Raw genomic sequence first — 21,897 nt, 5'->3', positions numbered from 1 at the left:
GACCCCAACACCTCTCACACCCCACACCACCATATCCCTCCCCACCCACCAAACCCACTCCACACCCCTTGTGCATTCCTGCATGTACCTCCCCCCCCCCATAGAGCAGGGACAGTCCCCCCAACACCACAACCCTCCCAAACCCCATTCCCACCCCCCCCCCCCCCCCAGCCCTTCACTCACTTCTCTCAGGTTGAAGGTAATCTCCAGGTTCGCCCAGAATTGCCTGGAGAACTCGGGGTAGGATTCCAGAACCTCCAAAAGGTCCGTGCGTTGAATCCGGTGTAGATCACAGTAGGTCAGCGCCCTCACGTCCGCGCTCGACTTCCCCGCGCGGGCAAACAGGTGGATGGGCTCCCCAAACACGTCGTTCTTTCCTAGGAACAGTAGACACCGGCTTAGGGAGCAAGCAGGGCTGTGGGAACATCAGCAGAAATTTGACACCAGGGACCCTGGCGAATCATATAACTAGGGCTGCAGAGAGGTCTTTAAACTAACTAGTGGGGTGGGGGGAGGATTCTAGAGAGCAAATAATTAAAAAGACAATGGAGAAGGTAATGGATGTAGGTAAAAGTGGAGGAATAAAAAGACAGAGTGTGTCAGGAGGGGAAAGAATGTACGGAGATAAGCGTAAAGTTGTACAAAAGGAAAAGGTAGGAAATAAGTGTCAAACATATTTGAAAGTCCACGGTACAAATAATTACGTATGGTTATGATATTGTGGCAATTACGGAAACATGGCTGCAGGGTGACCAGGACTGGGAATTAAACATACAAGGGTATTCGACAATTAGGAGAGACAGGCAAGAAGGAAAAGGAGGTGGGGTGGCAACGTTAATAAAGCAAGAAATCACTGCAATAAAGCGAAATGATATTGGCTCAAAGGATCAGGATAACGAAACAATTTGGGTAGAAATAAGAAATAGTAAAGGGAAAAAAACAGTGGTGGGAGTAGTCTATAGGCCTCCAAACAGCTGTGACTCAGTTGGTCGGAGTAAAAATCAGGAAATAGTTGGGGCTTGTAATAAGGGAACAGCTATAATTATGGGGGATTTTAACTTTCATATTGACTGGACTAATCAAGTCGGACACGGAAGCCTTGAAGAAGAGTTTATTGAGTGTATTCGGGATGGGTTCCTTGAACAATACGTTACTGAGCCGACAAGGGGGCAAGCAGTCTTAGATCTGGTCCTGTGTAATGAGACAAGACTATTAAAAAATGTCCTAGTAAAGGATCCCCTTGGAATGAGTGACCATAACATGGTCGAATTCCATATTCAATTAGAGGATGAGAGGGTTGGATCTCAAACAAGCGTACTGAGCTTAAATAAAGGAGACTATGATGGTATGAGAGTGGAATTGCTTAAGATGGATTGGGAAAATAGATTAAAGGGTAGATCGGTACTTGATCAGTGGTGTATATTTAAGGAGTTATTTTACAACTATCAAGAAAAATATATTCCACTGAAGAAAAAAGGGTGTAAAAGAAAAAATAGTTATCCATGGCTAAGTAAAGAAATAAAGCAAAGTATACAACTAAAAAGAAAGTTATATAAGGTAGCTAAATCTAGTGGGAAGATTGAAGATCGAGAAGCTTTTAAAGATCAGCAGCAAATAACAAAAAGATTGATTAAGAAGGGGAAGATAGATTATGAAAGTAAATTGGCGAAAAACATAAAAGCAGATAGTAAGAGTTTTTATAGTTACATAAAAAGAAAAAGGGTGGCTAAAGTAAATGTTGGTCCCCTAGAAGATGAGACCGGGAAATTAATGGTAGGGGACATGGAGATGGCGGAATCGCTGAACAAATATTTTGTATCAGTTTTTACAGTAGAGGACACTCAAAATATCCCAACACTGGATAAACAGGGGGCTCTAGGGGGAGAGAAGCTAACTACGATTCAAGTCACCAAGGAAATGGTACTTGATAAATTAATGGGACTGAAGGTGGATAAATCCCCTGGACCGGATGGCTTGCATCCTAGGGTCTTAAGGGAAGTGGCGGTCGGGATTATGGATGCATTAGTGATAATTTTTCAAAACTCGCTGGAATCGGCAATGGTCCCGGCAGTTTGGAAAAATGCTAATGTAACTCCTTTATTTAAAAAGGGCAATAGACAGAAGGCTGGGAATTATAGGCCAGTTAGCCTAACATCTGTGGTTGGCAAAATGTTGGAATCGATAATTAAGGAAACAGTAACAGGGCATTTGGATAAACATAACTTAATAGGACAAAGTCAGCATGGCTTTACAAAAGGGAAGACATGTTTGACAAATTTGTTGGAGTTCTTTGAGGACATAACATATAGGGTAGATAAAGGGGAACCAGTGGATGTGGTGTATTTGGACTTCCAAAAGGCATTTGACAAGGTGCCACACAAAAGATTATTACTTAAATTAAAAAATCATGGGATTGGGGGTAATATTCTGGCATGGGTGGAGGATTGGCTTTCTAACAGAAAACAGAGAGTTGGGATAAATGGTTTATTCTCAAACTGGCAGTTGGTGACTAGTGGTGTTCCGCAGGTGTCAGTGTTGGGACCCCAACTCTTTACAATCTATATTAATTTGGAGAAAGGGACTAAGTGCAACATATTGAAGTTTGCTGATGACACAAAGATGGGAGGGAGTGTAATGAGTGCGGAGGACATTGAAACCCTGCAGGGACATAGATAGGCTGAGTGATTGGGCAGACATTTGGCAGATGAAATATAATACTGACAAGTGTGAGGTCTTGCACTTTGGCAGGAAAAATAATAGAGCAAGTTATTATCTAAACGGAGAGAAACTGGAAAGTACTTCTATGCAAAGGGATCTGGGGGTCCTGGTGCAGGAAACACAAAAAGTTAGTATGCAAGTGCAGCAGGTGGTCAAGAAGGCCAATGGAATGCTGGCTTTTATTGCTAGGGGGATGGAGTATAAGAACAGGGAGGTCTTACTGCAGTTGTACCAGGTATTGGTGAGACCACACCTGGAGTACTGTGTGCAGTTCTAGTGTCCATATTTAAGAAAGGACATACTGGCTCTCGAGGCAGTGCAGAGAAGGTTCACTGGGTTAATTCCGGGGATGGGTGGGTTGATGTACGATGAGAGGTTGAGTAGATTGGGACTCTACTCATTGGAGTTCCGAAGAATGAGAGGCGATCTTATTGAAACATATAAGATTGTGAAGGGGCTTGATCGGGTGGATGCAGGGAGAATGTTCCCAATGATGGGTGAAACTAGGACTAGGGGGCATAATCTTAAAATAAGGGGATGCCATTCCAGGACTGAGATGAGGAGAAATTTCTTCACTCAGAGGGTAGTGGGGCTGTGGAATTTACTGCCCCAGAGAGCTGTGGAAGCTACTACACTCAATAAATTCAAAACGGAGATAGACATTTTCCTGGATAAAAATGGCATTAGGGGATACGGTGAGCGAGCAGGTAAATGGACATGAGGCTAGGTTTAGATCAGCCATGTGATCTCCTGGGCCAGTTTTCGATAGCCTGGATGGGTCGGAGAGGAATTTTCCAGATTTTTTCTCCTCAATTGGCAAATCATTTTTTTTTTCCCCGGGTGATCACATGGGTTTGGGCGGGATGAATAATAAAATAAAATGGGTGGCATGGTGTCCTGTTGGTTGGCACTGTTGCCTTGTGGGATTCGGTGATAACTAGAGTTAAGATTGGATCAGCCATAATCTTGTTGAATGGTGGAGCAGGCTTGAGGGGCTGATTGGCCTACTCCTGCTCCTATCTCTTATGTTCTTATGTTATGTCCTTCTTGGCACTGAATTCCTATTTCTTGTGACATCCAGCAGACTCTGCACCATCTGCAAATTGCACCCATTCTCTGCGACAGCACCCAAACTCACCAGCAATTCCACCCAGGACAAGGATGGTGGATACTGAAACACCACACCTGCACGTTCCCTCCCAGACACACAGCTCCACTGGGCCTATACCCTGTCCAGAATCGAGTTAGCCCCTCACCCAAATCCCAGTCTGTGTACCCCTGGACTTGCAACCACCATCCCTTCATCCCCAACTCCCTATCCACTACTAACCCTCCTCCAGCCTTCACTGCTTCACTGAGCCCAGTCTCTCCTGTTCACGGCAGAGTGAATCCCCTCCTCCAAGACCCTCACCTCCCTCTGTCTGCAGTGTGGTGACATGGGAGTTTGCTGCCCTTGAATCATGGGGTCATTCAGCAAGGAACAGGTCCTTCGGCACAAATGGTCCATGTTGACCAAGATACTCAGCTGAGCAAGTCCCATTTGTCCACTAAACCTTTCCTGCACGTGCACTTGTCCAAGAACTATTTAAATGTTAATAGACCAACATCAACCACTTCCCCTGGCAGCTCGTTCCAAATACTCACCACCCTCTGGGTGGAAAAGATTACCCCTCAGGTTCCTATCAAATTTCTCCCCTCTCACCTTAAACCTATGCCCTCCAGTTCTTGATTCTCCAGCCCTGGGAACATGACTGAGTGCATTCACCCTGTCAGCGTCCCTCTGTCTCCGTTGCTCCAGTGAATAGAGTCCAGCCTGTCAACACTCCCCTACCTCAGCCCCTCCAGTACTGGTATTTCAGGTGAAGATGGGATCAAGGTACCAGGAGTGAGAGTGATGGGTGACCACCCCACCCCACCCCCACCACACTTACCGAGAATGGCCAGAACCAGGTTGTTTCGCAGGATCTCAATGGAACCACGGGAGATGAAGTAAAGTGCTGTGAGGACGTCGCCAGCATGGAGCAGCGTGTCTCCCGGTGGGGCATGTGTGGTCCTGAACTTGACGGCCAGAGCCCGAAGGCAGCCAGCAGAGGCACCGCGGAATGCCTCACAGTGCTGTAGGAGGCTGCGGTTCAGGTGGAGGCAGATGTCAGCCTGGAGGCAGTCAGGGAAACCCTTCAACACCTGTAACCCGGGGAAGGGTGAGGGGGGATGGGGATGGTGAAAATGGAGGGGGAGAGGGGAAGGAATTGGAATTGATTTATTGTTAGATGTACTGAGGTATAATAAAAAGCTTGTTTTGCATACTGTTCATACAGATCAAATCATTACACAATGCCTCCACAAAGGTAAAACAAAGACAATGTAGCAGCTACAGAGAAAGTGCAGTGCAGGATGCAACATCTTAAGGTAGATTGTTATTGTGCTGGGGAATTGTTCGGTAGTCATATAACCGTGGATTAGAAGCTGTCCTTGAATTTTCATGCTTTCAGGCATCTTCTGCCCCAAGGGATGGGATGGGGGTGTGGGGGTGGAAGAAATGAAAATGTCCAGGTCTCTGATTATGTCGGCTGCATTACCGAAGCAGTGTAGACAAGAGAGAGATGCTAGTTTCAGTGATGTGCTGAGCTTGTCCACAACTCCCTGCTGTTTCTTCTTGTCTCGGGCAGAACAGTTGATGCATCCGGAGAGGATACTTCTATGGTGCATTGATAAAAATTGCTGTTCCACAATTTTGCAGATGTTGCCACCGTAGTGGCTGTTGGTGATGTTTACTCCAAGGAACTCAAAGCTCTCTACCTCAATACTGCTGATGTGAACAGGAAGCTAATGAAATCAATGACCAGCTCATTGGTTTTGCTGATATTGAGGGAAAGGTTGTGTTGTGACACCATGTCACCAAGCTGTCTATCCTTCCTGTACTCCTACTCACCATTAATTGAGATGCAGCCCACTAGAGTGACGTCACCTGCAAAACTGTAGATGAAGCTGGAGCAGAATCTAGCCACCCAGTCAGGGAACAGAGTGGGGGGGCTGAGATCACAGTCTTGTGGAGCAGCCAAGTTGGGAATATTTATGGTAGAGCTGTTGCTGCCTGTCCTTACTGATTGCAGTCTGTTGGTCAGGAAGGCAAGGATCCAGTTGCAGAGGGAGGTGTTGAGTCTCAGGTCTATGAATTTGGAGATGATTTTGCTTGGAATTATATGGGAGGGGTTGGGAGAAGGAAGGTGGAAAGTCTAGTTGGGGTTGGGAGGGGAAAGGTGAATGGGGAAGGGACAGAGTGAGAGAGAACAATATTCAGAGAAATGGGGAGGGAAAGGTGTAGAGAAGGAAAGAGCTGGAAGGGTGTGTGGATTAGGAGGTGAAAGGGAGGAGGAAGTGTGAGACAGAGGGTGAGGGAGAAGGACCAACATTCATTGAACCACACCTGCATACACCATCCAGCCCCTCCCTCTCCTCTGGTGACCACCCTCCCATACACAAACTCTACAACATCACCTACAGTCATTCAGCATTCAGCCAATAGTGCAGAGGCCACTGGGTCTCAGAAGTCAGAGATCAGCAGTGAAGTCATCAGGTCAGTGGGGTCACCAAGGACATAGTGAGGTCAGAGGTTATGCACCGGAACCCCATCTCACCATTGCCGCCCCCTACCCCTGCCTCTGACTCACCGCATTCATGTCGATGCCATTGGTGTAAGACCAGGCATGCTGGAAATACTCCTCCAGTCGCTGGCGCAGGGGATTGGGGATCTGGTGGAAGCGGATGAACTCCCGGATCCGTAACATCTGGGTGTGGTATCGGGCGGTGCCCGAGTACAGGCGCTGGATGATGGCAGAGACATTGCCAAAAATGCTGGCGTACATAAGGGCTGTGGAGAGAGAGCATGGGATAAACATGGAAAAGTACTGGCACAGCAGGACTCAGCACAACAGCTAAGGCAGCTGAATTGCAGGCAACACAACAGTCTACTGGATGAACTCATCCAGGAGGACTTCTTGATACAACATGAAGATCATCTAACCAGGGCAGCGATTATATGGGACCTGATGCAGGGTTTTGACCCAAATGTCAACAATTCCTTTCCCCCAACAGATGCGGTTCAACCCTGAGTTCCTCCAGATGATTGTTTGTTACTCCATATTCAAGCATCTGCATTCTCTGGTGTCTCCCGGTGAACTTGGGCTTGGATCAGTACATGGAACTACAATGTTGTAGCTTTCAATTCTTGGCTGTGAGAAGGGACAGGTCTACCAGTCAAAGGTCCTGGATTCAGATGTTTCAAACACAATAGAATGTGGAACATACAGTACTGTGCAAAGGTCTTGGGATTCTGATATGGATCTCTATTGTGGACTGAGAGTGGGAAGGGGGTAGAGCTAGGAGATCCAAGTGTGATCTAACCAGAACATTACCTCACGGCTCATGAACTTAATTTCATGACTAATGAAGGCCAACACACATATGTCTTCTTAACAACACTATCAACTTGCATGGCAACTTGGTGCCTATGGATATGGATACCAAGATCCCTCTATTCCTTCACATTGCCATGAATCCTGTATTCTGCCTTCATATTCAATCTTTCCAATTTTCTGGGGGGTGGTTACATTAGTATTGAAGGAGAATGTCACCGCCACACTTAGAGAGGATATCCTGGAGGGCTCCTCCACTGATGGATGAGCAATTCAATAAGAAAGGTGTATTAACTGTGATGGGGTATACTCCAGCCCCCGATAGCTAGCAAGAGATAGAGAATCAGGATTGTTGTGCTGGGTAATTTTTAACTTCTACAGTATTGACTTGGATTTCCTTACTGCATGAGGCATTTGTTAAGTACTTCCAGGAAGCCTTGCTGATACAAAATTTAAATAGTCCATTTAGAAATTGGCCTCTGATCAGATGATCAAAGTTTGAGTGGAAGAGTATTTTGGGAACAATGACCACAATTGTTTAAAATTTAAGATAATTATGGATAAAGTTAAGACAAGCCTTCAGGCGAAACTGATAAAGCTGATGGTAGTGAATTAGAACATAGATCAGTACACGACAGGAACAGACCCTTTGATCCATAATATTGTGCTGAACTAGACTCGTAATTAAAATCCTAACTTCCCTTCTGCCTACACAATATCCATATCTCCCTATTTCCTGCACACTCATGTGCCTATCTAAGGCACCTTGAATGTCTCTATTGTATTTACCTTCACCACCATACCAAGCAGCACATTCCAAGCACCCACCACTCTGTGTAAAATCAGGCTTTGTATGACATTGAACTTGCTCTCCTCACTCTTAAATGCATGCCTACTACCATTATACATTTCAACTCTGAGGAAGAGATCTTGGTTGTCTATTCCATCTATCCTACTTATAATCTTATAAACCTCTATTGGACCACCCCTCAGCCTCTGCAGCTCTAGAGAAAACAACCCAATATTGTCCAGCCTCTCCTTATAGCACACACACTCTAATCCATGCAACATGCTGATAAACCTCTTCTGCACCCCTTCTAAATCCTTCCTACAATGGGGTGACTAGAACTGAATGCAATACTCAAGCTGCAGTGTAACTGCGATTTTATAAAGCTATTACATTGCTTCCCAACTTTTGAACTCTGTGCCCCAACAAATAGAGCAAACACATCCATGCCTTCTTTACTATCCTGTCAAATGGTGCAGACACTTTCAGTGACCTTTGAACTTGGACCCCATGATCCATCTGCATACCAAGGGGCTGTATTGCCATTAACCATGTACTGTCTTTTTTCACTTGATCTCTCAAAGTGCAACACTCACACTTGTCCAGATTAAACTCTATCTGCCATTTTTGCAACTTATCTATCTGCTGCAGTAACCTTTGCCAATCTTCTATGCTATCCACAACAGCATCTTTGTTTCATCTGTGAACTTACAAACCCACCTGGGACATTGACAGGATGAAAAGCTGGGCTGAGAAGTGGCAGATGGAGTTCAACCCAGACAAATGTGAGGTGGTTCATTTTGGTAGGTCAACTATGATGGCAGAATATAGTATAGTAAGACTCTTGGCAGCATGGAGGATCTGAGGGATCTTGGGGTCCGAATCCATAGGACACTCAAGGCTGCTGCACAGGTCGACTCTGTGGTTAAGAAGGTGTACGGTGTATTGGCCTTCAACAATCGTGGGATTCTGTTTAGGAGCCGAGAGGTAATGTTGCAGCTATATGGGACCCTGCTCAGACCCCACTTGAAGTACTGTGCTCAGTTCTGGTCACCTCACTACAGGAAGGATGTGGAAGCCATAGAAAGGGTGCAGAGGAGATTTACAAGGATGTTGCCTGGATTGGGGAGCATGCCTTATGAGAATAGGTTGAGTGAACTCAGCCTTTTCTCCTTGGTGCGATGGAGGATGAGAGATGACCTGATAGAGGTGTATAAGATGATGAGAGGCATTGATCATGTGGATAATCAGAGGCTTTTTCCCAGGCTGAAATGGCTAACACAAGGGGGCACAGTTTTAAGGTGCTGGGAAGTAGGTACAGGGGAAATGTCAGAGTTTTTTTACGCAGAGAATGGTGAGTGTGTGGAATGAGCTGCTGGCGACAGTGGTCAAGGAGGATGCAAAAGGGTCTTTTAAGTGACTCTTGGATAGGTACATGGAGTTGAAAAATAAAGGGCTATGGGTAACCCGAGGTAATTTTTAAAGTAAGGACATGTTTGGTACAGCATTGTGGGCCAAAAGGCCTGTATTGTGCTGTAGGCTTTCTATGTTTCTATCTCCACAAACAGAAGAGGTCCCCATACAACTGCCTACTGAACACCCCTAGTCACAGAGCTCCAATCAAACAAATCCCATCATCCACTGCCCTCTGTCTTCTACAGACAAGCCAACTCTGACTCCATACAGCCAAGTTATCTGGAGCAGCCTAACAAGAGGGACCTTACCTTACTAAAATCCATGTAGACAACATCCACAGCTCTACCTTCATCATCTCCTTGAAAAATTCAGTTGTTAGTAAGTCATGACTTGCCCCACAGAAAGCCACACTGACTGTTGCTAATTAGGCCTTGGTTTTCCAAATTCTCATAAATCCTATCCCTAAGAATCCTCTCCAGTAACTTCCCCACCACTGAGAATGAGGCTTACCATTCTATAGTTACCAGGATTATCATTATTTCCCTTGAATAATGCAACAACATTCCTCCAAGCTCTCTTAAGACCAGAGGGGACAGAAGGTTCATCTCTTACCTTTCTTAGTAACCTGGGGTATATCCCATCAGGCCCTGGGGATTTACCTTAACATTCTTGAAGAGATTGAGCACATGTTCACTCCTTTATCCTTGAGTGGTCCCACCCTCTCATCCATGGTCCTGTAAGAATGTTGTGGCTTTCCATGAGATTCCACGCACCCCCACTGTTAACAGAAGCCTAACTTCCAAACTGGTTGCACCTCCCCCTTTTTCAGTCTGTTGTGGTGAAGGTAATAGTCCTCCCATCACTGCTATCAGAGTGGTTCACTCTGCTTCCCTCCCCAGAGCTGGTGTTTCCAGCATCTGCTTTCATCCCCAACTGAGAAACTTCTTGCCACTTACAACCAATGAGCATGACGCAGATGGTGAAGATTTTCTCAGAGTTGGTGTTGGGAGAGACGTTGCCGAAGCCCACGCTGGTTAAACTACTGAAGGTGAAGTAGAGTGCAGTGACATACTTGTCCTTGATGGTGGGGCCTGAGGAGGTGTCATTCTCGTGGTACTGTTTGCCGATCTGTTCTCCCAGCGAGTCTAGCCAGCCAATCCTGGGCTGCAGGAAAGTGCGCTCCACATTCCCGATGGCGTACCAGATACAAGCCAGCCAGTGAGCAATCAGGGCAAAGGTGCACATCAGCAGGAATAGGACGGCCGCCCCGTACTCCGAGTACCGGTCCAGCTTACGAGCTACACGCACCAGACGCAGGAGGCGTGCGGTCTTCAACAAGCCAATCAGAGTGGTTGTCTGCACAAACCAAAACAGTGGAAGCTTGTTGAGTGTTAGTTGACTGTCCAAGTGACTGTCCAATTGTCCAACTAACTCAATCTGTGTCGGTCTGTCTGACATTCTGACTGACTGTCCATCCAGTTAACCGTCCATGAGCAATTGTCCAACTAGCTGAGCAGCTCACCACCAGACACTGACTGTCAGATCTGGTCTGATGCTGACCAGGGTGGGGGTAAACTTGGGACTGAGTGTAAGTGGGTGGGTGTCAGGACACTAATCATCAAACACTGACTAGGGTGTGGACTTGGTGGGTCTGTCCGTGTGTTGTTTGGATCATTGCTGATGAGAAGGTGTCAGATACTAAGAACATAGCTCACCTCCTCAGAACCAGAGCGGAAGATGAGCAGATCGAAGGGGATGGCAGCCACCATGTCAATGAGGAACCAGCCCTTGAAGTAGTGGATGGCGATTCTGGCCGGGTTACTGACCACCTCATCATTGCCATTGACATAGGTGGTGCGAAAGTTGATGAAGATGTCAATCATGAACATGATGTCCACCATCAGGTCCACTACACTGAGAGGGTTACAGGAGTAACCACAGTCCCTCCGCCTCACCTCCTCCTGGTCATTCAGCAAGAAGGCGGCAGAGTAGGGTGTGAAGATGGCAGTGTAGATCACCAGCAGGAGTATCAGCCAATCCCACACTGCCTTGAAGGGGCTGTAGTGGAGAATGGTCCACTTGTGAATCCGTGGAGCCTGGAGCTTGTACTCGGGAAGAACATCAGCTCCGAGAGACAACACCTGGGGAAAACATGGGATTTAATCAAACTGCCAGAGCTACTCTTTTCATTCCCTGCATGGCATGGCAATAACTGGAACTTTGATGTTCCTCTTAAATCAACACCCATGACCCTCTCAACCCCCAAACTTCACCTACCCCAGAGCAACTACAACATTCCAAACCCACCTGGCCAATCACAATCAAAACTCCTCACAGCAACACAACCAGCCAACCACAACCCCTCACATCAACCTAACCCAATCAGCCAATCACAACCCCTCACTCCAATCTAATCACACCAACCAAACCAATCACAATCCCTCTTCCCCAACAAACCTCCACTTTAATCCAACCATCCAATCACAACCTCTCACTCCAACCCAACCAATCAGCCAATGACATGAAGTCTTGTACTGAAATGATGACTGTCCATTTCCCTCCATAGGTGCTGCCTTACATGCCAAGTTCTTTAAGTGTTTTTCACAAGTTGATTCACAAGCAGATTCCTAGGTCAGAATTGAACCTGGACCTCTGGAACTACGAGACAGTATCTCCATCTTCCTTGCCCCTGTGAGCCCTTGATTGACTTCAGCGAGGCCTTCTACAAGGTCTTACATGGGAGTTTGGTCCAAAGTTTAGAGGTAACACGAGTGGAAACTTCTTTACTCAGAGAGTGGTAGCTGTGTGGAATGAGCTTCCAGTGGAAGTGGTACAAGCAGGTTCGATATTGTCATTTAAAGTAAAATTGGATAGGTATATGGACAGGAAAGGAATGGAGTGTTATGGGTTGAGTGCAGGTCGGTGAAACTAGGTGAGAGTAAGCGTTCAGCACGGACTAGAAGGGCCAAGATGGCCTGTTTCCATGCTGTAATTGTTATATGGGTATATGGTTATAATGTTCAACATTGATACATCAATACCTCCTTATACAACTGAATCCCCGAATTCCTCACTTGCAGACCCCAGTCAGTTCAGATTGGCAACAACATCTCCACCACAATCACAATCAGCAGGGTACACCACAAAGCTGTGTACTCACGCTCCACTCACCCCTGCTCTACGCACGTCACACATACACTTACAAATTAGCCACTGTGTGGCTAAGCACAGCTCCAAAGCCACTTTCAAGTTTGCATACCTCTGTCATTGGTTGAATCAATGGTGGAGACAAGTCAGCAAAGAGGAGGGAGATTGAAAATCTGATTAATGGAGCACAACAAACCTCTTACTCAATGTCATAAGACCAATGAGCTGATTATTAACCAGGAGGAGGAAACCAGAGGATCATGAGCCAGTTCTCATTAGGGGATCAAAGGTGAAGAATGTCAGCGACTTTAAATTCCTCAGAGTTGTCATTTCAGATAATCTGTCCAGCACGTAAGCGCCATTATGAAGAAAGCATAGCAGTCAGATTTGGAATGTCATCTAAAATTTGGACAAACTTCTGTAGATGTTGGTGGAGAGTATATCGACTGGTTGCATCACAGCCTGATATGGAGAAATGGAAACACTAATGCAAAAAAAAGCCTACAAAAAGTAATAGATATGGCCCAGTCCATCACGGGTAAAGCCCTCACCACCACTGAGTCATCTTCATGGAGTGCTGTAGCAGGAAAGCAGCATCCATCATCAAGCTCACTTCTCACTGCTGCCATAAGGAAAAAGTTACAGGAGCCTCAGGACCTGCACCACTTGACTCTGGAACAGTTATTACCCCTCAATCACCAGGTTCTTGAACCAGAAGGGATAACTTCATTTGCCCAGTTACTGAACTGCTCCCACAACCTATGGACTCACTTAAAAGGATTTTTCATCTCATGTTCTCGAAATTCATTGCTTATTTATTGCTGGTATCATTGGTATTATTTCTTTCTTTCTTTGCAGTTTGTTGTCTTTTGCACATTGATTACCTGCCCTGTTGGGTCTTTCATTGACTCGATTGTGTTTCTTCTGCAAGAAAATGAATCTCAGTATTGTGTATGGTGATATAAATGTACTTTGATAATACATTTACATTAAACTTTGATATGGCTACTTTGAGTTATGCATTTAATATTTCAATAATATTTTTTAAATATTGTACAATGTTTGGTTATAAATTCTTTGTTGGTTACCTAATTCATCACGGGTTGTATGTGAATGGCATACTACATTACGCCACCATGTCTTAAGTGCATGCCCCAGTAAGAGTAAAAAACAAAGTACACACATTTATCCCAGGGCTCCCCATGTTTTTCTTTTGATTTGTTTTGGAGTTTCAAGACATAACAGTGGCAACAAGAAAGTTTTTAAATGAACTCAAGATGACTCAGGAAAGAAACATTTAAGTTTTTAAAAATGCAGCATGTTTTTCTTTCTCTTTGGAAGCGCAGCAAGATGGCTAAGTTTTTTTTTTAAAAAGGCAGAAAACAGATGAAATTCATGGGTTCATAATCAATGAGTACCAGGTGATAATAATAATAATAAATAAATAAAAACAGAATTGGCTGGCTACATCAGAAAGATAGATGTATTCAACTGCACACAAAAAAAAACTGGCTAATGTACACTGAGTGAATTGAGCAGTGTTTTGAAGCAAATGAAATAGCCAATGAAAAGCGACTACCAATTTTACACAGCATTAGGTGGAAAGGCATTGAAGTTCAACTGCTTCAACCAAACCAGCTAAAATGAGCTTTGCTGATATCATGAAAGTAATGCGGGAACATTTAGAACTGACACCATTGTTGATTACAGAATGCTTTAGTTGTTATAAGCAGAATCAAAAGGGAGTCTAATTGAAGAGATTGTCTGAGCTTTGTCGGTTCAGTGATGAGCTTAATGGTGCACTGTGAGATTGGTTAGTTCAGTGTTACCTGGACGACATCATTGTTATCATTAAGGATGACAAGAAACATCTCCAAAGTCTCAAGATAGTGTTAAAGAGATCAGAAGATTATGGGCTCAGAACATGACTTAACAAGCAAGCATTCCTTAAACCAAGTATCACTTACAGTGGTCACACCATTGACACACAAGAACTTAAAAAAGTGTGCTGAGAAAATTCAAGCAATGGTGGATGCCCCAGGGCCAAAGAACGTGTGTCATGGTTGTGTTCCTTTTTAGGATTTGTCAATTACTATAAAAGGTTCCTGCCAAACTTGGTTACTGTGCTCCACCCCTTGAACTCCTTACCTCAGATTGGGATGAAATGGCAACGGACAAAGCAGTGTGGGTTGGCTTTCCAAAAAGTAAAAGAAGTGGTGATATCAGACCCTCTATTCACACATTGTGATCCGCATCATCCAGTGAAGCTTGCCTGTGATGCCTCATCTTACAGAATATGTGCAATCAGGGCATATGTATCAGTGATGGAACTGAATGCCCCATAGCCTTTGCATCATGTTCCATAGAACAGTACAGTGCAGGAACTGACCACTCAGCCCACAATGCTGTGCCAAACCAGCTGAAAAGCAAATCAAAAATACCCGAACACTAACAATTCCTACCTACACCACGTCCATATCCTTCCACCTTCCTTACATCCACGTGCCTATCTAAATGCCTCTAATGTATTTGGACTTTACCATTCCAAGCATCCACCACTCTCTGAGCCCTTCATATCTCCTTTGAACCTACCTCCTCTCACCATCAACACATGCCCTCTGGTATTAGACATTTCAATGCTGGGAAACAGATACTCTCTGTCCACTCTACCTATGCCTCTCAATCTTATAAACTTCTAATAGATCTCCCCTCAGTTTCCAGCATTCCAAAGAAAACAACCTAAGTTTATCCAGCCTCTCATGACAGCACATGCCCTCTGAACCAGGCAGCGTCCCGGTAAACCTCTTCTGTACCCTCTCCAAAACCTCAACATCCTTCCGATAGTGGGGCAACAAGAATGGTCTACAATACTCCAGTTGTGTCTGAACCAAATTTTTATAAAATTGCAACATAACCTTTTGACCTTTGAAATCAGTTTCTTGACTAATAAAATCAATCATTCCATAAGCCTTCTTAATCACCCTATTGTCCTGCATAGCCACTTTCAAGGAGCTATGAACTTAGACCCGAAATTCTCTGCTCAGCAGCACTGTTAAGAGTCTTTCCCTTTTGCATTTGCCCTACCAAGATGCAACAGCTTACATTTATCTGAATTAAACTCCATCTGCCATTTCTCTGCCCATATCTGCAACTGATCTGTATCGTGCTGTGTTCTTTGCCAGTCTCCTACTCTATCCACAATTCCACCAATCCTAGTATCATCCTTAACCTTGCTAACCTACCCATTCACATTTTCATCTGGGTCATTTTTATACATCAAAAACAGCAGAGGTCCCCGCAGAGATACCCATGCAACTCTACTAATTATAGACCTCCAGCTCGAACAAGTCCCTTCAAACTTCTATGCACAGCAAATTCTAAATCCAAACAGACAATTTGCTGCAGACCCCCTGCATCTTAATCTTCTGGACTAGCCTCCCATGAAGGACTTTGTCAAACACTTTAATAAACTCCATGTAGGAATATCCACTACCCTACTCTCATCAATCTTTCTTGTCACCATGTCAAAAAATCCAAGCAAGTAGGTAAGGCACCACCTATCCTGCACAAAGGCATGTTGGCTCTCCCTAATTAGGCCATAGGTTTCCAAATGCTCATCTATCCTGTTCGTAAGAATTTTCTCCAGCAATTCCCCTGCAACTGATGCCAGATTCACCGGTTTATAGTTTCCAGGATTTCCCCTTCTTCTCTTCTAAACATAGGTACAATATTAGCCACTCGCCAGTACTCCAGGACCTCACCTGCGCCTAGAGAGGACATAAAGATACTGCAATCTCATATCTTGCCTCCTTCAACAACTTGGGGTAAATCCCATCAGGACATGGAGACTTATCCATCTTAATATTCATGAGGAGTCCCAACACTTCCTCTGCCTTAAACTCCTTGCTAACTGCCCCCCCCCTTACCATCTACTCTATCTTTTCTAAAACTTTCGAAAACCTGGTACATTAATCACCCACCCCTGCCCCTCCATAAGCCAAGATTCAGTAATGGCCATGACATTGTGTTCTATGCACTGATCCAAGCTCTAAGTTCATCACCTTTACCCATAGTACTCAGAGATTAAAATATACACACTTCAAATTATCCAACCGATCATATCTGTTATTTTAATTTTACCCTTCAATACTTTCCCTGACATCTACCTTCTAATCTGATCCTTCCCTTACAGACCTATGGCTCCATTTCCCAGTCCCCTGCAAAACTAGTTTAATCTCTGTCGAATAGCATTAGCAAACCTCCCGGCCAAGCCTCCCATTCTCTTACTGCTGCAGGGAAAAATTACCCACAGATTAACAGAGAGGCCTCCAGTCTGGTTTGGGCTGTAAAACATTTTAACTAGTACTTGTGTGGAAGAGAGTTTACCTTCATTACAGATCATCAGTCACAGTGTCCTTTTTCAACCTACAGAAAGATGTTCCACTGACAGCAGCATGAATGCAGACATGAGCTCAGTTTCTTGCAGGATACGATTACAAGATCAAATTCAAGAGGACAACTAATCATGGAAATGCTGATGGATTGTCCTGTTTACCCACCTGAAAAATTTACAAAAGAGAACACTCCCCTTGACGTATTCTCCGTAATACAAATCAAAAGTCTCCTTATTATGGCACAGGTGATCCACATGGCAACCCAAAATGGCTGGAGTTGCAGCAGAAATTCCAGTTCCCCTATTTTACCAAGCCAGGATGAATTTACCATTGATGAAAATTGCCTTATGTGGATATTGAGAGCTGTACCATTCACACTAAAAGCTAAGATGTTGGAGGAGCTACATGCTAGTCATCTAGGTATGGTCAATATGAAAGCATCGGCTTGAAACTTGTGGCCTGAGATAGATCAGCAAAATACAGTCACATTCTATATTGAGTTAGAGTTTATAGCAAAGCAGGGAGAGGTATTGTGCATTTGATATTTCAGTAATATTTGAATGATATTGTAAATATATTGTTTGCGAAGAAAAATAATTTCAGGATGTATATTGTATACATTTCTCTGACATTAAATGTACCTATTGATAAAGCACTCCTTGTTGTTTACATAATTCATCATGGGTTACATGTAAAATTATGTGAATGGCATACATTATTATGCCACCACATCATAAGTGCATGCCTCACCAGAAGTAAAAAACAAAGTACACACGTTTATCCCCAGGTTCCCCACATTTTTCTTTCAATTAGTTTTAGAGTTACAAGTAACACGTTGGGTAGTAATTGGGGCACTGGGAAAGGGGTAATAGGTAATGTTGGCAGGACCTTTGTGGAGAGTGATGTTAATATGATGGACTTTACACTGAGTTTGAAAGTGTATTTCAATCCAAATGTTGAATCTTAAACAAGGGAGTGGAGTTTGCTGCGAGTGGCTGGAAGGTGCAATGGTGAACAGGACCTGGTTTGTATACAAATACATAATGCACACATTTTAAAATACATGTATTCATCTCACGCACAAATCCTAACTGACGGTGATTTATCCTGGCCTCTGCAGAGAAATTAAAGATAGTGTTAAATTCTAGGAAGAGATTTGTGAGGTTTCTGAAATCAGCATTAGGTGTGAGGAGTGGACACAGAGCAGAGCAGAGCAGCGGAAGAATCAGATGGAGTAAGTACCCAAGCACAAGATGGCAAAATGTGAGAGCTGTTGACGGACAATGGGGACAGTTAGTAAAAGCATACGTGACTCCTTACAGACAGAGCATGTAATTGGGATAAACAGGTGGCAATTACTCTGTGCCTGTGCTGACATCAGAAGGTACATGCAAAGCCTGATCAAGATCATACAGAACCAGCACTCATTGGAGGATGAGAGGTGGTGAGAGTCAGCAACTTTAAATTCCTGGGTGTTACAATTTCAGAGGACCTGACCTGGACCCAGCACATAAATGAAATCGCAAAGAAAGCATGGCTTCTACTTCCTTAGGAGTCTCTAGAGATTCGACATGACATCAAAAACTTTGACAAACTTCTGTACAGTAGATGTGTAGTGGAGAATGTATTAACTGGCTGTATCATAGCCTAGTATGGAAACACCTATGCCTTTGAACAGAAAAGGTGGTGGATTTGGCCCAGTACATCACAGATAAAGCCCTCCCAACCATTAAGCACATCTACATGAAACACTGTTGTAGGAAAGCAGCATCCATCATCAGAGATCCTCACAACCCAGGCCATGCTCTTTTCTTGCTGTTGCCATCAGGTAAAAAATACAAGAGCCTCAGGACTCACACCACCAGGTTTAAGAACAGTTACTACCCCACAATGATCAGGCTGTTGAACAAAAGGGGATAACTAGTAATAGTAATCGCCAGTTCCCAGCCTGAATCCATCAAAAGCTCCAACAGCAGGCCGTCTGTTACATCTCTGCCAAGTTCCCCCTTAGCACGCAACCCCCCCCCCCCTTCCCCACAGTGGCCGCCACCCCTTCCTCTTGGGGGGAGCCACTCATATCGACCCCTTCACTGGCTCTTCACAGCCGGCATCACCACTCTCCCTCACCAACCCCACCCCCCCGCATGGTAGACATTCACAGCACCCCCTTACCCGGCAGCCCCGGGATTGGGATCTACCCCTCACTCGATCAATGCAGGAGGAGCTGGAGCGTTGTCAGTGGAGCTGGGTCAGGGCCAGCATGACAGGAAGTCTGTGGAACCAAAATGCTGCTTGTTCCTTGCAGCTAGACGTCCAGACTCCAGCTAAGACTTGCCAGTCTTGCGATGGTCACCAGTTCACCCAAACAACCCCTCCCCAGCAAGAGCTGTAACACCTACCTCGTGAGCTACAATGCTGGAAATCCGGACCCCTCTCCTCATCTTCTCACCCCGATGTTCCGCAACTCCCTTAGGCCCTTCGGCAACTGGAGCATCCCAGCCTTTCACTGACATCCCTCTCCTCCCTCAGATGTTCAGTCACCAGGATCTTCAAACTGTTCCACAATTATCTCCAGGGAAGGGGAAGTACGAGGGTTTGCTGATTCCCAGAACCTCTCAGTCTGAAATCTCAGAATCCTTCAATTCCAGTGCAAACTCCCTGAGTCCCTGAAATCCAGCCCAGCCTCTGGAATCTCTCCGACCAAGTCTGAATTGCTTAATTCCTGAATTTCCAGAATCTCTGAATTGCGGTATGAACTCCTGGATCCCTCAGTCCCTGTCTGAACTCCTGGTGAACACAGGACCTGTGTTGGATTGGGAATGCTGCTCCTCTGCCTCGTTTCGGATGAGCTTGTTACTCCGGTCTCCAGGACACACAACTGATCCACAAACCCCGGCTGGGGCCAGGACAGAAGGAAGCCTGTTAGAGCAGCTGGGAGGGGAGGGAGGGAGGAAGGGAGAGTGCAGCAGCAGGGATCAGCATATATCCCATTAACCCTGCAGGATCTGGCACATCTGCCGCATGAACAGAGAGACTGAGAGTCTGTTAATCCCTGACCCAGCGCAGGCAGTCATCTGTACAAGCTGGGCCTTCATCATACTAAACCTCCCACTCCCAGTACAGTTGAGCTGCGTAGGAGGTAGTGGATGGGTCAGCTCCCTGGGCAGGCCTTCAAACAGAGGAGGGGTGGGTAGGAGAATGAGGGAGGAGATTCCCAAGGTTGAGACCAGGCAGCAAGGAAAATCATTACTGTCGGCATATGGGAACAAGTGAAGTTTAGAGTCCCTGGGGGCTGGGTTCATTGAATCACTGAAAATTCAATGCAAAGAGGGAGACTATTTGGCCCATCCTTTCTGGTTAATGTATAAAAGGGCCACACAACCCAACCCCATCTACCCAAATGTGATCAGTTCCCCTGTGAGTGACACTCCCAGATCCAAGGGCTCTCTGCCTCTCCCACACTTCCACACAACCTGACCTACCTCTCCACCCGGGATCCATGTCCCTGTGGGTCAGGGCTGCTCATAGGCTCCCCCAGGAGTAATGTAACAGGATCTCCACCCCTCCCATGTGCAGACCGTACCTCTCCTTGCGAAGCAGTCCAGGCAGCATCTATAGGAAGGAGCACTTCAGGACGAAGAGTCTTGGCCCAAAATGTCGACTGTACTTCTTCCTATTGATGCTGCCTGGCCTGCTGTGTTCCACCAGTATTTTGTGTGTTGCTTGAATTTCCAGCATCTGTAGATTTCCTCATGTCTCTCCTTGCGGGAACTTTTCCCTCGTCCCCTCCAATCCCTCTACTGATCACTACCCCATCCTATTTGCTGAGGGAAATGGGTCCTTTACAGTTAGTTATACAGCGCAGAAACAGACCCCTCAGCCCTACTCATCCATGCCAGCCATGGAGCCAGACCCATTTGCTAGTGTTTGGCCCATGTCCATCTAAGCCAAGGCTTCCCAACCTGGGGTACATAGACCCCTTGTTTAATGGTGTTGGTCCATGGTATAAAAAAGGTTGGGGACTCCTGCTCAAAACCTCCTCTATCCATGTACTTGAGCAAGTGACTTTTATGTGTTGCTAATGTACCTAATCAACCATCTCCTCTGGCACAAACAAGAGAAAATCTGCAGATGCTGCAAATCCAAGCAACACACACAAAACTCAGGTAGTTTGTTCGATATATCCATCTTGCCCTCAGGTCCTTCTCACCTTAAACTTACACACTCTAGTTTTTGACTCCCCGACTCATTTCCCTCTCTTTTTGTATTACTTATTTAATTCATTTTTACATATTTTATTCTAGTTATTTTATTATTATGTTTTGTAATATACTGCTGCCACAAAACAAATTTCACAGTGATATTAAACCTGATTCTGATTCTTTTAAAAAAATACTGTGACCATCCACTCTATCTATCTCGCTCATGTTTTCGTAAATCTCTATAAGGTCACCCCTCAGCGTCCTTCGCTCAAGGGAAAACAGTCCCAGCCTGTCCAGTCTCCGCTGATAACTCAAGCCCTTCAATCCTAGCACCATCTTTGTGAATCTCTTCTGCACCTTTTCCAGTTTAAAAAGCTTCCTTCCTATAGCCAGGCAACTAGCAATGCACACAACACTTCGTGTGACCTTACCACACCCTGTGCAGTCCTAACAAGGCATCAAGGCATTTCAACTATTGTACTCAGTGTCCCATCTGATGAAGTCAAGTGCAGCATCACTTCAGCACCCTGTCTACTGTGTAACCTCTTCCAGGGAATCATGGACCTGTATTCCCAGTTCTCTCTGTTCTACAACACTCCCAAGGCCCTACCATTCACTGAGCAGGTGCTGTACAACAAAGAGCCCCATTATCACTTCACACCTGTCTGAGTTAAACTTTATCTGCTATTCCTTTGTCCACTTCTCCAGTTGATCGAGATCTTGTTGTAACTTTAGATAGCCTTCTTTACTGTCCATCACACCACCAATTCGAAGGCTATCTGGACCCTTACTAATCATGTCAACTACACTCTCAACAC

The 21,897-nt window shown here is 45.1% G+C and overlaps 1 protein-coding gene across 7 annotated transcripts in view; it reads right to left on the bottom strand.

Annotated features, from left to right (window-relative positions):
- The window catches only part of LOC132398709 (potassium voltage-gated channel subfamily H member 2-like), a 197,862-nt gene that overhangs the window by 63,073 nt on the left and 112,892 nt on the right, over window positions 1-21,897 (bottom strand). For 6 of the 7 annotated variants that reach the window (XM_059978535.1, XM_059978525.1, XM_059978563.1 and 3 more), the window contains 5 exons: window positions 11,052-11,477; window positions 10,293-10,692; window positions 6,390-6,589; window positions 4,650-4,902; window positions 184-377 (listed from right to left, as the gene is read on the bottom strand). In XM_059978535.1, coding sequence (XP_059834518.1) covers window positions 184-377; window positions 4,650-4,902; window positions 6,390-6,589; window positions 10,293-10,692; window positions 11,052-11,477 — 1,473 coding nt within the window. Of the gene's footprint in view, window positions 1-183; window positions 378-4,649; window positions 4,903-6,389; window positions 6,590-10,292; window positions 10,693-11,051; window positions 11,478-19,276; window positions 19,600-21,897 lie in introns of those variants that run through there. The other variant, XM_059978572.1, reaches the window with a different exon arrangement.

This window comes from Hypanus sabinus, chromosome 1 (assembly GCF_030144855.1).
Source record: "Hypanus sabinus isolate sHypSab1 chromosome 1, sHypSab1.hap1, whole genome shotgun sequence".
Lineage (NCBI taxonomy): Eukaryota > Metazoa > Chordata > Chondrichthyes > Myliobatiformes > Dasyatidae > Hypanus > Hypanus sabinus.
This window is presented reverse-complemented; position numbering and strand designations above follow the sequence as displayed.